Source organism: Moschus berezovskii, chromosome 21 (assembly GCF_049115385.1).
Source record: "Moschus berezovskii isolate FMDL1 chromosome 21, NW_MosBer_1.0, whole genome shotgun sequence".
NCBI classification, from domain to species: Eukaryota; Metazoa; Chordata; class Mammalia; order Artiodactyla; family Moschidae; genus Moschus; species Moschus berezovskii.
The window spans coordinates 65,356,555-65,379,252 of NC_142480.1; the positions used below are offsets into that span (position 1 = coordinate 65,356,555).

The 22,698-nt window shown below is 37.1% G+C and overlaps 1 protein-coding gene across 1 annotated transcript in view; it reads right to left on the reverse strand.

Moving 5' to 3' along the window:
* GABRG3 (gamma-aminobutyric acid type A receptor subunit gamma3) overlaps nt 1-22,698 on the reverse strand; it is an 876,540-nt gene that overhangs the window by 145,484 nt on the left and 708,358 nt on the right. The window contains exon 6 of the mRNA XM_055417673.2: nt 8,548-8,685. Within this exon, the coding sequence (XP_055273648.1) occupies nt 8,548-8,685 (138 nt within the window). The remainder of the gene's footprint in view (nt 1-8,547; nt 8,686-22,698) is intronic.

The following is a 22,698-nucleotide window of genomic DNA, read 5'->3' on the forward strand; positions in this document are numbered from 1 at the left end:
TGGAAGTTCACGGTTCACATACTGTTGAAGACTTGCTTGGAGAATTTTGAGCATTACTTTGTTAGCATATGAGATGAGTGCAATTGTGTGGTAGTTTGAACATTCTTTGGCATTGTCTTTCTTTGGGAATGGAATGAAAACTGACATTTTGCAGTTCTGTGGCCACTGCTGAGTTTTCCTAATTTGCTGGCATATTGAGTGCAGCACTTTAACAGCCTCATCTTTTAGGATTTGAATTAAGTCAGCTGGAATTCCATCACTTCCACTAGCTTTGGTCCTGGTGATGCTTCCTAAGAACCACTTGACCTTGCATCCAAGATGTCTGGCTCTAGGTGAGTGATCACATAAGCATGGTTATCTGGGGCATTAACATCTTTTTTGTATAGTTCTTATGTTTATTCTTGCCACCTCTTATTAAATGTTCCGCTTCTCTTAGGTCCATACATTTTCTGTCTTTTACTGTGCCCCTCTTTGCATGAAATGTTCCCTTGGTGTCTCTAATTTTCTTGAAGAGATCTCTAGTCTTTCCCATTCTATGGTTTTCCTCTATTTCTTTGCACTGATCACTGAGGAAGGCTTTATTATCTCTCCTTACTATTCTTTGGAACTCTGCATTCAGATGGATATATCTTTCTTTTTATCCTTTGCCTTTTGCTTCTCTTATTTTCTCAGATATTTGTAAGACCTCCTCAGTCAACGATTCTGCATTTTTGCCTTTCTTTTTCTTGGGGATGATCTTGATTACTGCCTTCTGTACAATGTCATGAATCTCAGTCCACAGCTCTTCAGGCACTCTATCACATCTAATCCCTTGAATCCATGTGTCACTTCCACTGTTCAATCATAAGGTATTTGATTTAGGTCATACCTGAATGGTGTAGTGATTTTCTCTACTTTCTTCAATTGAAGCCTGCATTTGGCAACAAGGAGTCCATTATCTGAGCTACAGTCAGCTCCTGGTCTTGTTTTTGCTGACTGTATAGAGCTTTTATATCTTTGGCTTTAAAGAATATAATCAACCTAATTTCAGTATTGACAATCTGGTGATGTCCATGTGTAGAGTCTTCTTTTGTGTTGTCGAAAGAGGGTGTTTCCTATGACCAGTGCATTCTCTTGGTAAAACTGTTAGCCTTTGCCCTGCTTCATTTTGTACTCCAAGGCAAAACTTGCCTATTACTTCAGGTATCTCTTTACTACCCACCATTTTCATTCCACTCTCTTATGATGAAAACAACATCTTTTTATGGTGTTATTTCTAGAAGGTCTTGTAGGTCCTCACCGAATTGTTCAACTTCAACTTCTTCAGCATTAGTCGTAGTGGCATAGACTTGGATTACTGTGATATTGAATGGTTTGCTTGGAAATGAACAGAGATCATTCGTCGTTTTTAAGATTACACCCAAGTACTGCATTCTGGCCTCTTTTATTGACTATGAGGGCTACTCCATTTCTTCTAAGGGATTAACAGCCCACAGTTGGTCTTCTGAATTAAATTCTCCCATTTCCATCCATTTTAGTTCACTGATTCCTAAAATACTGATGTTCACTCTTCCCCTCTCCTGTTTGACCACATCTAATTTACCCTGATTCGCGGACCAAACATTCCAGGTTCCTATGCAATATTGTTCTTTATAGCATCAGACTTTGCTTTCATCACCAATCACATCCACAACTGGGTGTTGTCTTTTCTTTGGCTGAGCCTCTTCATATTTCCTGAGCTAGTTCTCCGCTCTTCTCTAGTTGCATATTGGGCATCTACCAATCTGGGGAGTTCATCTTTCAGTGTCAAATTTTTTGCCTTTTCATACTGTTCATGGGGTTCTCAAGACAGGAATACTGAAGTATTCCTTCAAGTTCCTTCAAAAGTAAGTCCTTCAAAAAGGGTTATGCCAGCACCACCCTGCTGCTAGGGTGCCAGGATTGTTGTGTTCAGTATCCCTAACCCCACAATTGGCCCTGCCTCTGCCAGAGACTCCCGGACATTCACAGCAAGTCTGGCTCAGTCTCTTGTGGTGTCACTGCTCCTTTCTCCTGGGTCCTGGTCACACAAAGTTTTCTTTGTGCCCTCCGAGAATCTGCTTCCTCACACCTATGGAAGTTCTGTAATCAAATCCCACTCGTCTTCTAAGTCAAGTTCCCTGGGGGTTCTCTGTCCCTTTTTCAGATCCCCAGGTTGGGGAATCTGTTGTGAGCCCTAAAACTTTTGCAGCAGTGCGAGAACTTCTTTGGTATAATTGCTCTCCAGCTTGTGGCTCTATACCCAGTGTCTCTATGGGGGGGCTAACGGTGACCTCCTCCACGAGGATTTATGTGACAGTGCCTCGCAGTTCTGTTGCAGCCAGAGTCCCTGCGCCCGAGACAGCCACTGCCAAGCCGTGCCTCCACAGGAGGCACTCAAACACACAAAGGCAGGTCTGGTTCAGTCTCTTGTGGAGTCTCTGGGTCCTGGTGATGTAAATGGTCCTCAGTATGTGTAGCTCTCTGATCTTTTCGTATCCAAGGTTCGGCATACAGGGATTCAGCCAACTGGGGTTGCATAGTACTGTAGTATTTACTACAGAAAAAAATCTAAATTTCAGTGAACTTGTACAGATTAAAATGAGTTGCTTAAGGGTCAACTCTATTTGCATAGTATTTACATTGTAGTCATTACTATTTACATAGCATTTACAATATATTAGGTATTATAAGTAATTTAGAGATGATTTAAAATATACAGAAGGATGTACATTAAATGCAAGCATTAGGCCATTTTACGTAGTGGGCTTGAGCATCTAGTATATTGATATCTTTAAGGGTGTAGGAATCAATCCCTATGGATACCAAGTAGCAACTTCAGTTATCTATTTTAGAATTCTACTAAAAAATTCTGACTGTTCTTAAAACTAACAGAGCTCTTCAATGAATTTGGTAGTTGCAGGTTACAAAATTAACAGCCAGAAATCTGTTGCATTTCTATACACTAACAAAAAAAAAGATCAGAAAGAGAAATTCAAGAAACAATTCCATTTACCATCTCATCAAAAAGAATAAGATACCTTGAAATGAACCTGTCTAGGAGACAAAGGGGGCTTCCCCAGTGGCTCAGAGGTAAAGAACTCTGCCTGCAACACAGGAGATCCAGGTGTGATCCCTGGGTCAGGAAGATTCCCTGGAGAAGGGAATGGCTACCCACTCCAGTAATCTTGCCTGGTGAAGTTCATGGACCAGAGGAGCCTGGCAGGCAACAGTCCATGGGGTACAAAACAGTTGGACACCACTGATTGGCTATCACACACACACAAGATGACAAAAGAACTATACTCGGAAAACTGTAAGGGCCTGATGAAAGAAATAGAAGACATAAGCAAATGTTAACATGTATCATGTTCTTGGATCAGAAGAATCAATATTGTCAAAATGAGTATACTACCCAAGGCGATCTACAGATTCAATGCAATCCCTATCTAATTTGCAATGGCATTTTTCACAGAGCTAGAACAAAAAAAATCTTAAAATTTGTATGGAGACACAAAAGACCCTGATATAGCCAAAACCATCTTGAGAACCAGTGAAATTCCTAGATGAAAACATAGGCAGAACATTCTCTGAAATAAATCTCAGCAATATCTTTTTCAATCTTTTATTCCAAGAATAATGGAAATAAAAACAAAAGTAAACAATTGGGTCCTACTTAAACTCAAAGGGCTTCCCTTGTGGCTCAGCTGGTAAAGAATTTACCTTCAATGTGGGAGACCTGAGTTCAATCCCTGGGTTGGGAAGATCCCCTGGAGAAGGCAAAGGCTACCCATTCCAGTATTCTGGCCTGGAGAATTCCATGGACTGTACAGTCCATAGGGTTGCAAATAGTTGGACACGACTGAGTGACTTCTTTTTTTTTAAACTGAAAAGCTTTTGCACAGGGAAAGAAACAAACAAAAGGAAAAGACAACTCACAGAATGGCAGAAATTATTTGCAAATGAGGTGAGCAACTAGGAATTAGTCTCTAAAATTTACAACAGCTCATGACACTTAACAGCGTCAAAACAATCAACCCAATAAAAAATAGGGCAAAAGACTTAAATAGAAATTTCACCAAAGAAAGCATACAGATGGTCGAGACACATGCAAAGATGTTCAACATCTTTAATTATTAGAGAAATGCAAATCAAAACTACAATGAGATATCACCTCACACCAGTAAAAAATGGCTATCATCAAAAAACCCACAAGCAATAAATACTGGAGAGGGTGTTTATCCTATACTGTTGATAAGAATGTAAATTGGTATAGCCACTATAGAGAACAGATGGAAGTTCCTTAAAAAAAAAACAAAACTAAAAATAGAGCTATCATATGACCCTGCAATTCCACTCCTGGGCATGTATCCAGAGAAGGATATGTTCCAAAAGGATACATGCACTCCAGTGTTCATTGCAGCACTGTTTATAAGACAGTGGAAATGTGGAAGTAACCTAACAGGACATGTTCCAAAAGGATACATGCACTCCAGTGTTCATTGCAGCACTGTTTATAAGACAGTGGAAGTGTGGAAGTAACCTAAAAGCCTGTCAACAGAAGAATGGACAAAGAAGATCTGGTACATATATACAATGAATATTAGCCATTAAAAAGAATCAAAGAATGCCATTTGCAGCAACATGAAAGGACCTAGAGACTGTCATATATGGAGTGAAGTCAGACAGGAAAGGAGAAATATCATGCAACATCCCTTGTATGTGGAATCTAAAAAGAAATGATACTAATGAACTTATACTTAAAAACAGGAAAAGACTCACAGATATAGAGAATGAACTTATGGTTGCTGGGGGGAAAGATGGGGGAAAGGGATAGAGAGTTAGGGGTGGAAATGTACACACTGTTATATTTAAAATGGATAACAAACAAGGGCCTACTGAATAGCACATGGAGCTCTCCTCAGTGTTATGTGGCAGACTGTACAGCGGAGGAGTTTGGGGAAGAATGGATTCATGTATATGTATGAATGAGTCCCTTTGCTGCTCACCTGAAACTATTAGAACATTGTTAATTGGCTATAACCTAATACAAAATAAAAAGTTAAAAAAATTCAGACTGTCTTTTAAAGATATTTACTACTAATTATTAAAATTTATATCTTAATCTAGTCATACGAAGCAAATTATTATGGAGATTTAAAAGCCAATAAATAATTTATATTAGCAAATAACTAGATCAGAAGAAAAACTGACTTGAAACCAATCTATTCCCCAAATCCTGTTAGAAAAAAATGAATGCAAAATAGTGAACCATAGATTCTTATTTGGGAATTGCCAGAAAACAAACAAAAAACATCCATAAAACAAAAAAAATGTATTTAAAGACATTAATAGGTGAAGCATCTCTTTCATCTATATACATATGTTATAACATGCATATAATGCTCACTTAAAATCAGATTATTTTTGATGGGTAATTATTGGGCTCAATATTTGATGGGTAATTATTATAATATTATAATTATTTGATAATTATTTTTAATTTTATAAAATTATTTATAATTTTAAATAATTAAAATTATTTGATGGGTAATTATTATAATATTTGGTGGGTAATTATTGGGCTCAATATATTGAAAAAGAGACAAAGTTTGAAGGAAAGGAAGAAGCTAGAAACTGAAACTCAAAGGACATTTCACATCAGCTTTTTGTTTTGTGTATTATCTATGGTATCTCATGTTCATCACGTATGTGGAAAGTTATAGAACTCTTACCATTAGAGAAATTGGTTTATATAAATCTGGTCAGTGATGAGAGGATTTATAGACATAATGCCAATATGGTCTCAATTTAAGAGTGTAAGGCAATTCTAATCACCCTTTCCCCACTGCAATTAAAACACTGAGATTATTTGTTCTAGTTCTGTGAAAAATATCGTTGGTAGCTTGATAGGCATTGCATTGAATGTATAAATTACTTTGGGTAGTATACTCATTTTCACAATATTTATCCTTCCAATCCACGAACACGGTATATTTCTCCATCTATTACTGTCCTCTTTGATTACTTTCACTAGTGTTTTATAGTTTTCTATGTACAAGTCTTTTGTTTCCTTAGGTAGATATATTCCTAAGTATTTAATTCTTTTCGTTGCAACAGTGAAAGGAATAGTTTCCTTAATTTCTCTATTTTCTCATTATTAGTGTATATGAATGCAAGGGATTTCTGTGTGTTGATTTTACTGCAACTTTACTGTATTCATTGATTAGCTCTAGTAGTCTTCTGGTAGAGTTTAGGGTTTTCTGTGTAGAGGATCATGTCATCAGCGAACAGTGAAAGTTTTACTGCTTCTTTTCCAAGTTGTATTCCTTTTATGTCTTTTTCTGCTCTGATTGCTGTGGCCAAAACTTCCAGAACTATGTTGAATAGTAGTGGTGAGAGTGGGCACCCTTGTCTTGTTCCTGACTTTAGGGGAAATGCTTTCAGTTTTTCACCATTGAGGATAATGTTTGCTGTGGGTTTGTCATATATAGCTTTTATTATGCTGAGCTATGTCCCTTCTATTCCCACTTTCTGGAGGGTTTTGATCATAAATGGATGTTGTATTTTGTCAAAGGCTTTCTCTGCATCTATTGAGATAATCATATGATTTTTATTTTTCAGTTTGTTAATGTGGTGTATTACGTTGATTGATTTGCGGATATTGAAGAATCCTTGCATTCCTGAGATAAAGCCCACTTGGTCATGATGTATGATCTTCTTAATGTGTTGTTGGATTCTGATTGCTAGAATTTTGTTAAGGATTTTTGCATCTATGTTCATCAGTGATATTCTGCCAGACTTCAGGCTCTACTACAAAGCCACAGTCATCAAGACAGTATGGTACTGCCATAAAGACAGAAATATAGATCAATGGAACAAAATAGAAAGCCCAGAGATAAATCCATGCACCTATGGACACCTTATCTTTGACAAAGGAGGCAAGAATATAAAATGGAGAAAAGACAGTCTCTTTAACAAGTGGTGCTGGGAAAACTGGTCAGCCACTTGTAAAAGAATGAAACTAGAAGACTTCCTAACACCATACACCAAAATAAACTCAAAATGGATTAGAGAGCTAAATGTAAGACCAGATTCTATAAAACTCCTAGAGGAGAACATAGGCAAAACACTCTCCGACATAAATCACAGCAGGATCCTCCAAGACCCACCTCCCAGAATATTGGAAATAAAAGCAAAAATAAACAAATGGGACCTAATTAAGATCAAAAGCTTCTGCACAGCAAAGGAAATATAAGCAAGGTGAAAAGACAGCCTTCAGAATGGGAGAAAATAATAGCAAATGAAGCAACTGACAAAGAATTAATCTCCAAAATATACAAGCAGTTCCTGCCGCTCAATTCCAGAAAAATAAGTGACCCAATCAAAAAATGGGCCAAAGAACTAAACAGACATTTCTCCAAAGAAGACATAAAGATGGCTAACAAACACATGAAAAAATGCTCAACATCCCTCATAATCAGAGAAATACAAATCAAAACCACAATGAGATACCATTTCACACCAGTCAGAATGGCTGCTATCCAAAAGTCTACATGCAATAAATGCTGGAGAGGGTGTGGAGAAAAGGGAACCCTCTTACACTGTTGGTGGGAATGCAAACTAGTACAGCCACTATGGAGAACAGTGTGGAGATTCCTCAAAAAACTGGAAATAGAACTGCCATATTATCCAACAATCGCACTCCTGGGCATACACACCGAGGAAACCAGACTTGAAAGAGACACATGTACTCCAATGTTCATTGCAGCACTGTTTACAATAGCCAGGACATGGAAGCAACCTAGATGTCCATCTGCAGACGAATGGATAAGAAAGCTTTGGTACATATACACAATGGAGTATTTTTCAGCCATCAAAAAGAATGCATTTGAATCAGTTCTAATGAGGTGGATGAAACTGGAGCCTATTATACAGAGTGAAGTAAGCCAGAAAGAAAAACATCAATATAGTATACTAACACATATATATGGAATTTAGAAAGATGGTAACCTGAACCCTGTATACGAGACTGCAAAAAAGACAGGTATATAGAACAGTCTTTGGGACTCTGTGGGAGAGGGTGAAGGTGGGATGATTAGGGAGAACAGCATTGTAGCATGTATATTATCATATGTGAAATGAATCACCAGTCCAGGTTCAATGCATGATACAGGATGCTTGGGGCTGGTGCATAGGGATGACCTGGAGAGAGGATATGGGGAGGAGGGAGGTGGGATGGGGGTTCAAGAAAGGGAACACATGTACACCCGTGGCGGATTCATGTCAGTGTATGGCAAAACCAACCAATATATTAATATAAGGTAATTTGCCTCCAATAAAATAAATTAAAAAAAAACACTAACCATTTTTTACTTTTAGATTAGCTGTTTTGCTTCAAATATCACTTAGGAATCACGGTTGCCTGAGTATAATTAGCTAAAACACACATAGGAAGGAATTCTACATGAAAGGTGTGCCTTAAGCATCAAGGGAAAAAGTCAGAGGTTTTTTTTTTTTTTTTGAGAATTACACTTCTTTATCTCTTACCTGCTGATGTTTGCACAATTTCCGTGGTGTTTCTGAGGCCCATGAAGTCAAACTGATAAAGCCGCCAGGATTTCTGATCAGCTGCCTCAACTGAATTTTTTCTCCATCTATAAATCATTTCTTCTTTAGGATAGCCATCTAAAATAGGAAAACAAATATTAACGCTTGAAGACATATGATTGTAACACATTAAAGTCAAAATTATAATTCTGATCACTTAACAGGAGTTGAAATTTTAGTCCATATTTAATCATTAACTTTTCCTCATATGCATAGAAACTCCGAAGATGAATGGGAAATGGCTACTTAACCCAGAAGATTTTTGCAGATCTTCACGATCAACAAAAGGTGAACAGCCAAAAGCCATGTCTGTGTGAACACAGAATATATCTCTCAATGGGGAGGGCTTGGTTGTAGTTGACATTCAAAGTATCAGTTCAGTTCAGTCGCTCAGTCTGTCCGACTCTTTGCAACCCCATGAATCACAGCACGCCAGGCCTCCCTGTCCATCTACCAACTCCCGGAGTTCATTCAAACTCATGTCGATAGAGTCGGTGATGCCATCCAGCCATCTCATTCTCTGTCGTCCCCTTCTCCTCCCACCCCCAATCCTTCCCAGCATCAGAGTCTTTTCCAGTGAGTCAACTCGTCGCATGAGGTGGCCAAAGTATTGGAGTTTCAGCTTTAGCATCAGTCCTTCCAATGAACACCCAGGATTGATCTCCTTTAGAATGAACTGATTGGATCTCCGTGCAGTCCAAGGGACTCTCAAGAGTCTTCTCCAGCACCACAGTTCAAAAGCATCAGTTCCATTGTTTGTTCCCTCCAGAGTGTTTCTGATCTCATCTATTGCATTATTCATTGTATATTGACTCTTTTTTAGTTGATATGTATTTTATGATGTTACTGAACCTGCAGGAATATTGAAATATTTCAGAGAACTTATTCACTGTACATTTAATTTATTTTATTTATAAAAGTTATGAACTGTAGAAAGTTTTACTTGTTGGGTCAAATGCTTGTTGCTTCAAATGCTTGTTGCATTTGAAGTGCTAGTTACAAGAAAATCAAATACCTTCAATGTATAAATGCTATTAAGTTTTTAAAGGACTCTGGAGTATAAGTAAGTTTGTTTAAAGAAATTTAGTCTATTCAACCTGAATCAGCTCTGTCAAACATTAATTAAAAGCCTCATTTAAAATAAATAAATAAATAAATAATGGTGGTGGGAGGGAGGGTTGGGAAGCTGGCTGGAGGTGGAGGTGGTGAAGTTTATTAATCTAATTAAAAATGAAGTTGCATTTCCATTTTCCAAAACCACCCATCCACCATCGTACTGTGTCACTAGACATTATGTATGATTTTACTTTGCGACAGAAACCATTACATTTAAAAATTCATTACAGCAAGGTTAGTTAGACACATGATGGATGCAGCTTTAATCCTGCCATATATTATTACAGGTAAAATGTAAATGATGAAAAATATTTTGTGCTTATCAGCATTTATGTGGAAATGTGACATATGGTGTTATATGTCTATTATTGTGATGAAAAAGAAAGCAATACAAAAAGACGAAGTGTTTATTAAAACATGAAAAAAAAAAAAAGAAATAAATGGTTTTGCAGCACTGAAGAGATTATAGAAAGTAAATTAGCTAGATCAGACCTGTTTTATGTAGTAATTTTATAGTTTACTTTAATTATTTCAGTTGTAAAATATTGTTATACTGTTCATTAGCTCTGATTGTTCATATTAAACTATTGTAATGCAAATAAATAAATAATCAAAAAAAAAAAGAAATAACGCTTATTCTCTATTTGTTAGGTACAAAATTTTCTATATGTATTAGACCAACTTTATTAGTTGTGTTGTTCAAATCTTCTATATAGGCATTCTCAAAGATATTGTAGTCTGGTTCCATACCACCACAATAAACAAATACCACAAAAAAAAAAAAAAAAACAAAAGCATCAGTTCTTTGGCAATCAGCTTTCTTCACAGTCCAATTCTCACATCCATACATGACCACTGGAAAAACCACAGCCTTGACTAGACGGACCTTGGTTGGCAAAGTAATGTCTCTGCTTTTAAATATACTATCTAGGTTGGTCATAACTTTCCTTCCAAGGAGTAAGTGTCTTTTAATTTCATGGCTGCAATCAGCATCCGCAGTGATTTTGGAGCACAAAAAAATAAAGTCTGACACTGTTTCCACTGTTTTTCCATCTATTTCCCATGAAGTGATGGGACCAGATGCCAGATCTGATCTAACTGCCTGGCTCACTCTCACCAGACCTTTTAAACTTTTCCAGAGCTGAGTCTGTCCAGATCTCAGAAAAGGCAAACTTACTTTTTTATTATAAACTTATTATATGTATAGCTTTAATTATTTATTACATTATTTTTCACATTTATTATTATTATTGAAGAGTAGTTGATGTACAATATTATGTAATTTGTTGTTGTGGTTCAGTGGCCAAGTTGTGTCCAACTGTTTGCGACCCAATGGACTGCAGCATGCCAGGCTTCCCTGTCCATCACCAACTCCCAGAGCTTGCTCAAATTCATGTCCATCAAATCGGTGATGCCATTCAACCATCTCATCCTCTGTCAAACCTTTCTCCTCCTGCTTTCAATCTTTCCCAGCATCAGGGTCTTTTCCAAAGGGTCAGTTCTTTGCATCAGGTGGACAAATTATTGGAGTTCCAGCTTCAGCGTCAGTCCTTCCAATGAATATTCAGGACTGATTTCCTTTAGGATGGACTGGTTGGATCTCCTTACAGTCCAAGGGACTCTCAAGAGTCTTCTCAAACACCACAGTTCAAAAGCAGCAATTTTTCAGTGCTCGACTTCCTTTATAGTCCAACTCTCACATCCATACATGACCACTGGAAGAACCATAGCTTTGACTAGACAGACCTTTGTTGGCAAAGTAATGTCTCTGCCTTTTAATATGATGTCTCGGTTGGTCATAGTTTTTCTTCCAAGGAGTAAGCATCTTTTAATTCTGTGGCTGCAGTGACCTTGCTTTTGCTCCTCTTGCACCAAATGCATTCATTTTCTCACTGTTGAGAATAATGTTTGCCATGGATTTGTTGTATATGGTGTTTATTATGTTGAGGTATGTTCCTTCTATGCCTACTTTCTGGAGTCTTTATCATTAACCAGTGTTGAATTTTGTTAAAATCTTTCTCTGCATCTATTGAGAAGATCATATGTTTTTTGTCTTTCGACTTGTTAATATGGTCTATCACATTGGTTGAGTTACATATACTGAAGAGTCCTTGCATTCTGGGATAACACTCACTTGATCTTGATGTCTGATCTTTTCAATGCGTTGTTGGATTCTGTTTGGTAGAATTTTGTTGAGGATGTTTGCATCTATGTTTATGACTGATATTGGCCTGTAATTTTCTTTATTATGATATCTTTATCTGGTTTGGTATCAGGGTAATGGTGGCCTCATAGAATGGGATTGAGAGTTTTCCATCTTCTGCAATTTTCTGGAAGAGTTTGAGCAGGGTAAGTGTTAACGCATCTCTAACTTTTAGAAGAATTCACCTGTGACGCCAGCTAGCACTGGACTTTTGTTTGTTGGAAGATTTTTTCTTATAGCTCTGATTTCTGTGCTTGTAATTAACTTGTTGAGTTCAGTTGCTCAGTCGTGTCTGACTTCGCAACCCCATGGACTGCAACATCCCAGGCTTCCCTGTCCACCACCAACTGCTGAAGCATTCTCAAACTCATGTCCATTGAGTTGGTGATGCCATCTAAGCATCTCATCTTCTGTCATCCCCTTCTCCTCCTTCCTTCAATCTTCCCCAGCATCAGGGTCTTTTCCAATGAGTCAGTTATTTACATGAGGTCGCAAAAGTATTGGAGTTCCAGCTTCAGCATCAGTCCTTCCAATGAATATTCAGAACTGATTTCCTTTAGGATTGACAAGTTTGATCTCCTTGCAGTCCAAGGAACACTGAAGAGTCTTCTCCAACACCACCATAGTTCAAAAGCATCAATTCTTCAGTGCTCAGCTTTCTTTATGGTCCAACTCTCACATCCATATGTGACTACTGGAAAAACCATAGCTTTGACTAGACAGACATTTGTCACAAAGTAATGTGTCTGCTTTTTATTCTGCTGTCTAGATTGATTACAGCTTTTCTTCCAAGGAGCATGCATCTTTTAATTTAGTGGCTACAGTCTGCATCTGCCATGATTTTGGATCCCAAGAGAATAAAGTCTGTCACTGTTTCCATTGGTTCCCCATTTATTTGCCATGAAGTGATGGGAATGGATGCCATGATCTTAGATTTTTTAATGTTGAGTTTTAAGCCACCTTTTTCACTCTCCTCTTTCCCTTTCATCAGGAGGCTTTTAAGTTCCTCTTCACTTTCTTCCATAAGGGTGGTGTCACCTGCATATCTGAGGTTATTGATATTTCTCCCGGCAATCTTGATTCCAGTTTGTGCTTCATCCAGCCCAGCATTTTGCACAATGTACTCTGCATATAAGTTAAGTAAGTTCAGTTCAGTTCAGTCGCTCAGTCGTGTCCGACTTTTTGTGACCCCATGAATCACAGCACACCAGGCCTCCCTGTCCATCACCAACTCCTGGAGTTCACCCAACCTCATGTCCATCGAGTCGGTGATGCCATCCAGCCATCTCATTCTCTGCCATCCCCTTCTCCTCCTGCCCCCAATCCCTCCCAGCATCAAGTCTTTTCCAGTGAGTCAACTCGTCGCATGAGGTGGCCAAAGTATTGGAGCTTCAGCTTTAGCATCAGTCCTTTCAATGAACACCTAGGACTGATCTCCTTTAGAATGGACTGGTTGGATCTCCTTGCAGTCCAAGGGACTCTCAAGAGTCTTCTCCAGCACCACAGTGCAAACGCATCCATTCTTCGGTGAAGTAAGCAAGATAAAAATATACAGCCTTCAGTCACTCAGTTGTGTCTCACTCTTTGCGACCCCATGGACTGCAAAAAAAAAAAAAACTTTTTTGCATAATACTTCTGTTTATTCTTGCCACCTCTTCTTAATATCTTCTGCTTTTGTTAGGTCCATACCATTTCTGTCCTTTATCGATCCCATCTTTGCATGAAGTGTTCCCTTGGTATCTCTAATTTTCTTGAAGAAATCTCTAGTCTTTCCCATTCTGTTGTTTTCCTCTATTTCTTTGTGTTGATCACTGAGAAAGACTTTCTTATCTTTCCTTGCTATTCTTTGGAACTTTGCATTCAAATAGGTATGCCTTTCCTTTCTCTTTTCCCTTTCAGTTCTCTTCTTATCTCAGATATTTGTAAGGCCTCCTCAGGCAACCATTTTGCCCTTTTGCATTTGTTTTTCTGGGGGATAGTCTTAAGCACTGCCTTTTGTGCTGCTGCTGCTGCTGCTAAGACACTTCAGTCGTGTCCGACTCTGTGTGACCCCATAGACGGAAGCCCACCAGGCTCTCCTGTCCCTGGGATTCTCCAGGCAAGAACACTGGAGTGGGTTGCCATTTCCTTCTCCAATGTGGTCTGTACGATGTCACAAATCTCTGTCCATAGCTCTTCATGCACTATATCAGATCTAAGCCCTGGAATCTATTTGTCACTTCCACTGTATAATCGTAAGGGATTCGACTTAGGTCATACCTGAATGGTCTAGTGGTTTTCCCTACTTTCTTCAATATAAGTCTGAATTTGGCAATAAGGAGTTCATGATCTGAGCCACAGTCAGCTCCTGGTCTTGATTTTACTGACTGTATAGAACTTCTCCATCTTCAGATGCAAAGAATCGAATTAATCTGATTTTGGTATTGATGATCTGGTGATGCCATGTGTAGAGTCATATTTTGTGTGGTTGGAAGAGGGTGTTTGCTATGACTAGAGTGTTCTCTTGGCAAAATACTGCTGGCCCTTGCCCTGCTTCATTTTGTACTCCAAAGCCAAACTTGCCTGTTACTCCAGGTATCTCTTGACTTCCTACTTTTGCATTCCCATCCCCTGTGATGAAAAGGACATCTTTTTTGGGTGTTAGTTCTAGAAGGTCTTGTAGGTCTTCATGGAACCATTCAACTTCAGCTTCTTTGGCATTATTGTTTGATGCATAGACTTGGATAACTCTCATACTGAATGGTTTGCCTTGGAAATGAACAGAGATCATTATGTCATTTTGGACAATGCACCCAAGTACTGCATTTTGGACTCTTCTGTTTACTGTGAGGGTTATTCCATTTCTTCTAAGGGATTCTTATCTACAGTAGTAGATATAATGGTCATCTGAATTAAATTTTCCTGTTCCAGTCCTTTTTAGTTCACTGATTCCTAAATAGTCAGTGTTCACTCTTGCCATCTCCTATTTGACCACTTCCAATTTACCTTGATTCATGGACCTAACATTCCTGGTTTCTATGCAATATTGTTCTTCACAGCACTGGACTTTATTTCCATCACCAGTCACATCCACAGCTGGGCTCTGTTTTGGCTTTGACTCCATCTCTTCATTCTTTTTGGAGTTATTTCTCCACTCTTTTCCAGTAACATATTGGGCACCTACCAACCTAGTGAGTTACTCATTTTAAAAACTAATCACCCTAATGTGGGTCTGAAGAATAGAAAAAGACATGAACAAACTCACTGAGATGGAGAAAATATAGATTCTCTATCTTGTTTTGGGTGGTGATTACATGTATGTTTCAAATGTGAAAATGTTTGCATGTTATAGCACCTAAATTATGATCTCAAAAGAAATTCAACTCTGTCTTTTTAGGTCATGGACAGGGAAACATGGCCCACTAACTTTCATCTTACCAGATATTTCTAAATATAGCTCTCATTTCATCTTTTACATCTAGAATCAATGTCTTATACTAAACTGATGTTGACCAAAACACACACAGAAAAACTCCAATTTTAACTACATTTAATAATTAAAAGGCTATTTTTGCTAAGTTATTTATAAATGTTACAGTTTAATATGAAATGACATTTCTGTTTAAGAGTTTTACAAATCTTTCAGAAGAATATTTTATTGATTTCTTTTGGAATTTCATATCCATCATATATAAACAGTCAGTTTGGAAAACAAGATATAATCTAAAAGACAATTCCAAGATACAGGCTTGGCTTGTGGAAAAGTTAACTGTTATCTTACTCTACACTCTTTACCATTGTGTGACTTTGACTACATAAAGCTAATATCTTCATCATGCCAGATTTCAAAATACTCAGTGACCTTATATAAACTTTAGGAAAGAATTTTGTAACATGAGCTTGTGAAATATCAAACTAATTATAAAAAGAGCATATCCCCCAAATACAAATAGGTATGTCTAGAACTTCGCACTCTATATGACTGCCACTATTGATACTTCTGAAATATTCATTTCTCTCTGCTCTAAAAGTTTGGTTGAGTAATTTTGTGTTTGAGCCTTACTATCCCAGAAATGTTCATGGCATATACATATATATATATGTATGTAAAGCTTTCCTAACAGCTTTTAAAAATATTTTCCAAAATCAGGGTTGAATACTGAATCAATTCTGTAAAATACTGCTGAAAATCCTCTTATGAAAATGCATACCAAGAAGGAATACAACAAGGCTGTTTTTTGTCACCCTGTTTATTTAACTTACACACAGAGGGCATCGTGAGAAATGCCGGGCTGAATGAGTTACAAACTGGACTCAAGTTGGCCTGGGGAAATATCAACAATCTCAGATATGCGGATGATACAATGGCAGAACGTGAAGAGGAGCTAAAGAACCTCATGATGAGGGTAAAGGAGAAGAGTAAATAAGCCGGTTTAAAACTTGATATTAAAAAAACGAAAGTCATGGCATCTAGTCCCATCACTTCAGCAAGTAGATGGGGAAAGTGTGGAAACACTGACTGATTTCCTCTTCTTGGGTTCTAAAATCACTGCAGATGGTGACTTCAGCCTTGAAATTAGAAGATGATTGCTTATTGGCAGGAAAGCTATGACAAACCTAGACAGTGTGTTAAAAAGCAAAGGCATCACTTTGCCAACAAAGTTCCATATTCTCAAGGCTATGGTCTTTCCAGTGTGTGAAAGTCGTTCAGTCGTGTCCGACTCTTTGCGACCCCATGGACTATACAGTCTATGGAATTCTCCAAGCCAGAATACTGGCGTGGGCATCCTTTCCCTTCTCCAGGGGATCTTCCCAACTCAGGGATCGAACCCAGGTCCCCCACATTGCAGGCAGATTCTTTACCAGCTGAGCCACAGGTCTTTCTAGTAGTCATGTACAAATGTGAGAGCTGGACCATAAAGAAGGCAGAGTACCATAGAATTGATGCCTTCAAACTGTGGTGCTGAAGAAGACTCTTGAGATTCCCTTGGACAGCAAGAAGATCAAACCAGACACTCTTAAAGGAAATCAACCTTGATTATTCATTGGAAATACTGACGTCAAAGCTGAAACTCCAGTAATTTGGCTACCTGATGCAAACACCCAACTTATTGCAAAAGACCTTTATGCTGGGAAAGATTGAAGGCAGAAGGAAAAAAGGGCAAAAGAGGATGAGATGGTTGGATGGCATCACCAATTCTGGGAGATGGTGTGGGACAGGGAAGCCTGACATGCTGAAGTTCAGGGGTCACAAAAGGTCAAACACAAGTTGGTGACTGAACAACAATAAATATTTTCTATAAACATATTTAATTATTTATATTTATTTATTTTTTATTTTTTTCTGGTCAGTTCAAATGTTCTTTTTTAAAATTTATTTTTATTTTTTAAAATTTATTTATTTTAATTGGAGGCTAATTACTTTACATAAAAATTATTTATATTTAAATTAACCGTACTCTTCTGAAGATGCATGCATTAACTTGAAAGAACAAAAGTAGTTGGAATTTCAGAGGGCATGTGAATTTGGGAGGAAAATTTCAGTAATTTTCTTAACCATTGAGTCCTCTTCTTCCTGTTAATTACAACCATCACCACTTTCACTATCTTCTTCACCATAGTAATCATCACTATCATTATCACCACCACCACCATCATCATATTGCTATCTGTAATGAGGCACCAGGCAATATTTCAAGACTTTCAATGTGCTAAGTCTCACAACAGTCCTAGTGGCATAGGTATTGCTGTCTCTGTTTTACAGATGAGAAAGTTGAAGCACAGAAGTTCTGAGTCATGTACCTATGACAGAGCCAGAATAAAAACTTAGATTTTCTGACTTTAAGATCTCTATCTGCTCACTTATTGCACTACACTGTAGTTGGTTTCATGGAGACCTACACATAGAGGTTCTTAATCCTTGGAGGGGCACCGTAACTGCTTTTGAGTAATACTGAATAACTAGAGAAAGCCTCCCATTCCCAACTGTTTCCTTTCTGTTGGCATTTTTCTTATATGTTTGACATACTGAAATTGAAAATTTTATATTATTAATCCCATTAGTCACTTATGTATTTATTTTGTACTTACGTTTAATCATTCCTTAAAGCATACCCAGATAAATACTTTCAAATTTTAAATATAATTATTTAATAGTTTTATTATATATTTCAATTAATAGTCATTTTGAAATTATTTTGGTCAAGGGTTTTCTACTTGATTGTCACGTTTCTATGCAATCAGTGTGTGTGTGTGTGTGAGTGTGCAATGTTAATGTATCCTACATGATGTCAACCTTTTTTCCCTTTTTCCTTTTCTTTTTATTGATTTTTTGTTGAGCTAGAATTAATGTAAAATAACTTACCTTCTTTCCACAACTGTTTCATCTTCTCATTACCCTTACACATTTTAAAATATGCGTTTCACATAATTTTCAGGAGTTTTGTATTTAGTAGGAGAAATAAGGTAAAGATATCAACTATATCTTTCCAGAAACAAAAGTCTCCAATTCTTAAGTGCTTTTAAAAGTGTATTATTTCATTTAAAAATATTTGAAAACTTTCTAGAAATACTTATGTTATTAAATTTTCCCTTCCCTTATTTTCTATTGAGTTATAGTTGACTTACAATGTTGTATTAATTTCAGGTGTACAACACTGTGCAATGGCAAGCCACTCCAGTACTCTTGCCTAGAAAATCCCATGGATGGAGGAGCCTGGTAGGCTGCAGTCCGTGGGGTCGCTAAGGGTCGGACATGACTGAGCAACTTCACTTTCGCTTTTCACTTTCACACATTGGAGAAGGAAATGGCAACCCACTCCAGTGTTCTTGCCTGGAGAATTCCAGGGACGGGGGAGCCTGGTGGGCTTCCGTCTATGGGGTCACACAGAGTCGGACATGACTGAAGTGACTTAGCAGCAACACTGTGACTCAATTTTTATGGATTGTACTTAAAGTTATTGTATAATAATGGGTATGTTCTCTGTGCAGTACAATATATACTAGAAGCTTATTTATTTTATATATAATAGTCTGTTTCTCTTAATCCCATATACCTATCTTGTCCCTCCTTCTCCCCCTCCCCATTGGTAACTATTACTTAGTTCTCAATATCTATGAGTCTATCTTTTTGTTTTATAAGTTCATATTTGCTTTATTTTTTAGATTCTACATGTAACTTATAACATACCGTATTTGTCTTTCTCTGACATATTTCACTAAGCATAATACATATTTTTGAAACTTGCAAAAATTCATTCTTTTGTATGACTAAAATTCCATTGTGTGTATGTATACATATACGTGTGTGTATATATATATACATTTGTTCATGAAAACTTAGGTTACTTTCATATTTTGGCTATTGTGAATAAAGCTGTCACAAACATTAGGGACATGTGTATTTCTGAATTAGAGTTTTCATTATCTTTGAATATAGGCCCAGGTGTGGAAGTGCTGGATCATAGGAAACTATTTTTTAATTTTTGAGTAAACTCCATAATCTTCTTGAAGTGGGTATACCAATTAATATTCTCTCAAACAGTGTACAAGGGATCCCTTTTCTCCCCACACTAGCCAACATTTGATATGTGTCTTCTATTTAATGATAGTCATCCTGATGTGTGTGAGGTTTCTTACTGCAATTTTGATTTGCACGTCTCTGATGATTAACTGGGAAGGATTGGGGGCGGGAGGAGATGGGGACGACAGAGAATGAGATGGCTGGATGGCATCACCGACTCGATGGACATGAGTTTGAGTGAACTCTGGGAGTTGGTGATGGACAGGGAGGCCTGGCATGCTGTGATTCATGGGGTCGCAAAGAGTCGGACATGACTGAGCGACTGAACTGAACTGAACTGATGATTAACTATGTTGAACATCTTCTCATGAGACTGTTGCCATCTCCATATAGCTTCTTTAGCATCTCTGTATAGCATCTGTATTGCTTCTTTGGAAAACTGCCTATTCATGTGTATTGCCCTTTATAAAAATCACACTGCCTGTTTTTTGACATTGTATGAGCTATTTATATTTTTGGATATTAATTCCTTATCTCCCAATTCGTATCACTTGAAACTAAGTTCTCCCATTCAGTAGACTGTCTTTTCATTTTGTTAATAGTTTCCTTTGCTGTACAAATCTTTATAGTTTTATTAGTTCCAACTTGTTTATTTTTCGCTTTTGCTTTATTTGCCTTCAGTTCAGTTCAGTTCAGTTCATTTGCCTTAGGGGATAGATTTAAAAAATATTGCTGCAGTTTTTGTCAAAAAGTATCCTGCCAGTGTTTTCTCCTAGGAGTTTATGATTTCTCATCTTGCATTTTTATCTTTATTCCATTTTGAGTTTATTTTTGTATGCGGTATGAGAAAATATTGTAACTTCATTTTTTCCATGTAGCTTTCCTGGTCTCCCTGCACTATTTATTGAAGAGACTGTGTCTTTTCCAAAATATATTATTGCTTCTTTTGTTATTGATTAATTGATCATAAGTGCATGCGTGTATTTCTGGGCTCTCTATTCTGTTCCATTAATCTCTGTGTCAGTTTTTGTGCCAATACCGTGCTGGTTTGATTACTGCAGCTTCATAATATAGTCTGAAGTCAGGGTCCATGATACCTCCAGCTCAATTCTAATTTCCCAAGAATGCTTTGGCTATCCAAGATCTTTCACATTTCCATAAAATTTACAAAATGATTTGTTCCAGTTCTGTGAAAAATGCCATTGGTATTTTGATAGGGATTGCATGTAATCTGTAGATTACCTTGGATAGTATGGTCATATCAAAATATTAATTCTTTTATTCATCAACAGAGTTCATTTTCCATCTTTTTGTGTTATCTTCATTTTTAAAAATTTTACTAATGTCTCATAATTTTTGGAGTGTGTGTGTGTGCTCAGTCACTTCAGTCATATCCAACTTCTTGTGACCCTCTGGACTGTAGCCTGCCAGGCTCCTCTGTCCATGGATTCTCCAGGTAAGAATACTGGAGTGGGTTGCATTCCCTACTCCCTCTGGAGTAGGGAGTACTCTGGAGTACTCCAGAGGGAGTAGGGAATCTCTTCCCTATTCAGAGATCAAACCCGTGTCTCCTGCATTGCAGATAGATTCTTTATCCACTGAGCCATCTGGGAAGCCAAATTTTTGGAGTGTGGATCATTTACTTCTTTAGTTAGGTCAATTCCTAGGTATTCTAATCTTTCTGATGCAATTGTCAATGGGATTTCTTTTCAAACTTCTCTTTCTGAGAGTTCATTGTTGATGTATAGAAATACAACAGATTTCTGCATATTGATTTTGTATCCTGCAACTTTACCAAATTCAGTGATAGTAGTAGTGCTTTGGTGCTGTATTTAGTGTTTCTATGTATAGTATCATGTCATCTGCAAACAGTGATAGTTTCTAAAAACAGTGATAGTTTTACTTCTTTCTTTCACATTTTTGTGCCTTTTATTTCTTTTGCTTGTCTGATTGCTATGGCTAGAACTTCCAACAGCATGTTGTATAAAGGTGGTGAGAGTAAGACTCTTTATCTTCTTCCTGATCTTAAAGAAAATGCTTTCAGCTTTTCACTGTTGAGTATCATGTTTTAGCTGTGGGGTTATCATATATGGTTTTTATATGTTGAGGTACATTTCCTCCATAACTTTTAAATTATAAATTACTGTTGAATTTTGTCAAAAGTTTTCCTGCATTTATTGAGATGATCACTTGTTAATGTGGTGTATCACATTAATTGATTTGTTGATAATGAACAAATTAATTGATTTGATGATAATTGCATCCCTGGGATAAATCTCATTTGATCATGGTGTAGGGTCCTTTAAATGTATTGCTGGATTTAGTTTGCTATTATTTTATTGAGGATTTTCACATCTATTTTCATCAGTGATAATGACCTATAATTTTTTTTTTTTTTTTTGGTATCATTGTCTGCTTTTGATTTCAGGGTGATGCTGGCCTCATATGTTAAGTTTGTGAGCTGTCCTTCATCTGCAAATTTTTGTAAGTTTCAACAGGATATGTGTTACCTCTTCTCTAAATATCTGTTAATATTGACCTGGAAAACCATGTGGTCCTGGACTTTTGTTTGTTGGGAGTTTTTAAATTACTGATTCAATCTCATTGACTGGTCTGTTCACACTTTTTATTTCTTGCTGGTTCTTTCTTCAGAGATTGTAGATTGCTAAGAATTCATTAATTTCTTCTAGGTTAGAGTATAGTTGTTTGGAAAAGTCTCTTATGATTTTTGGTACTTCTGTGATGTTGGTTGTAACTTCTTTTTCATTTCCGATTTTATTGATCTTGGCCCTTTTTTCTCTTGATGAGTCTGGCTAAACGGTTTTTTTCCTCAATCTTTGCAAAGAACCAACACTTAGTTTCATTGATCTTTTCTGTTTTTGTAGTTTCTATTTTTTAATTTTTATGATTTCATACTTTCACTGACTTTGGTTTTCGCTTGTTTTTCTTTTTCTAGTTCTTTTACATGTTAGCTTAGGTTGTTTATTTGAGACTTTTCTTTTTCTTCCCCCTCAGGTAAGCTTGTATCACTATAAAATCCCCTCTTAGAATTGCTTTTGCTGCATCCCATAAGTTTTTGGTAGCTGTGGGTTTTTTTTTTGTTTGTTTGCTTTGGTGTTTTTTAATGTTTTCCCATGATTTACTGGTTGCTTGGTGCCACATTGTTCAGCCTCCACATCTTTGTACATCTTTGTGTTTGCTTTTGTTTCTTATAGTTGATTTCTAGTCTCATAGTAGCTTGAAAATATATGTATATATACATATATGCATA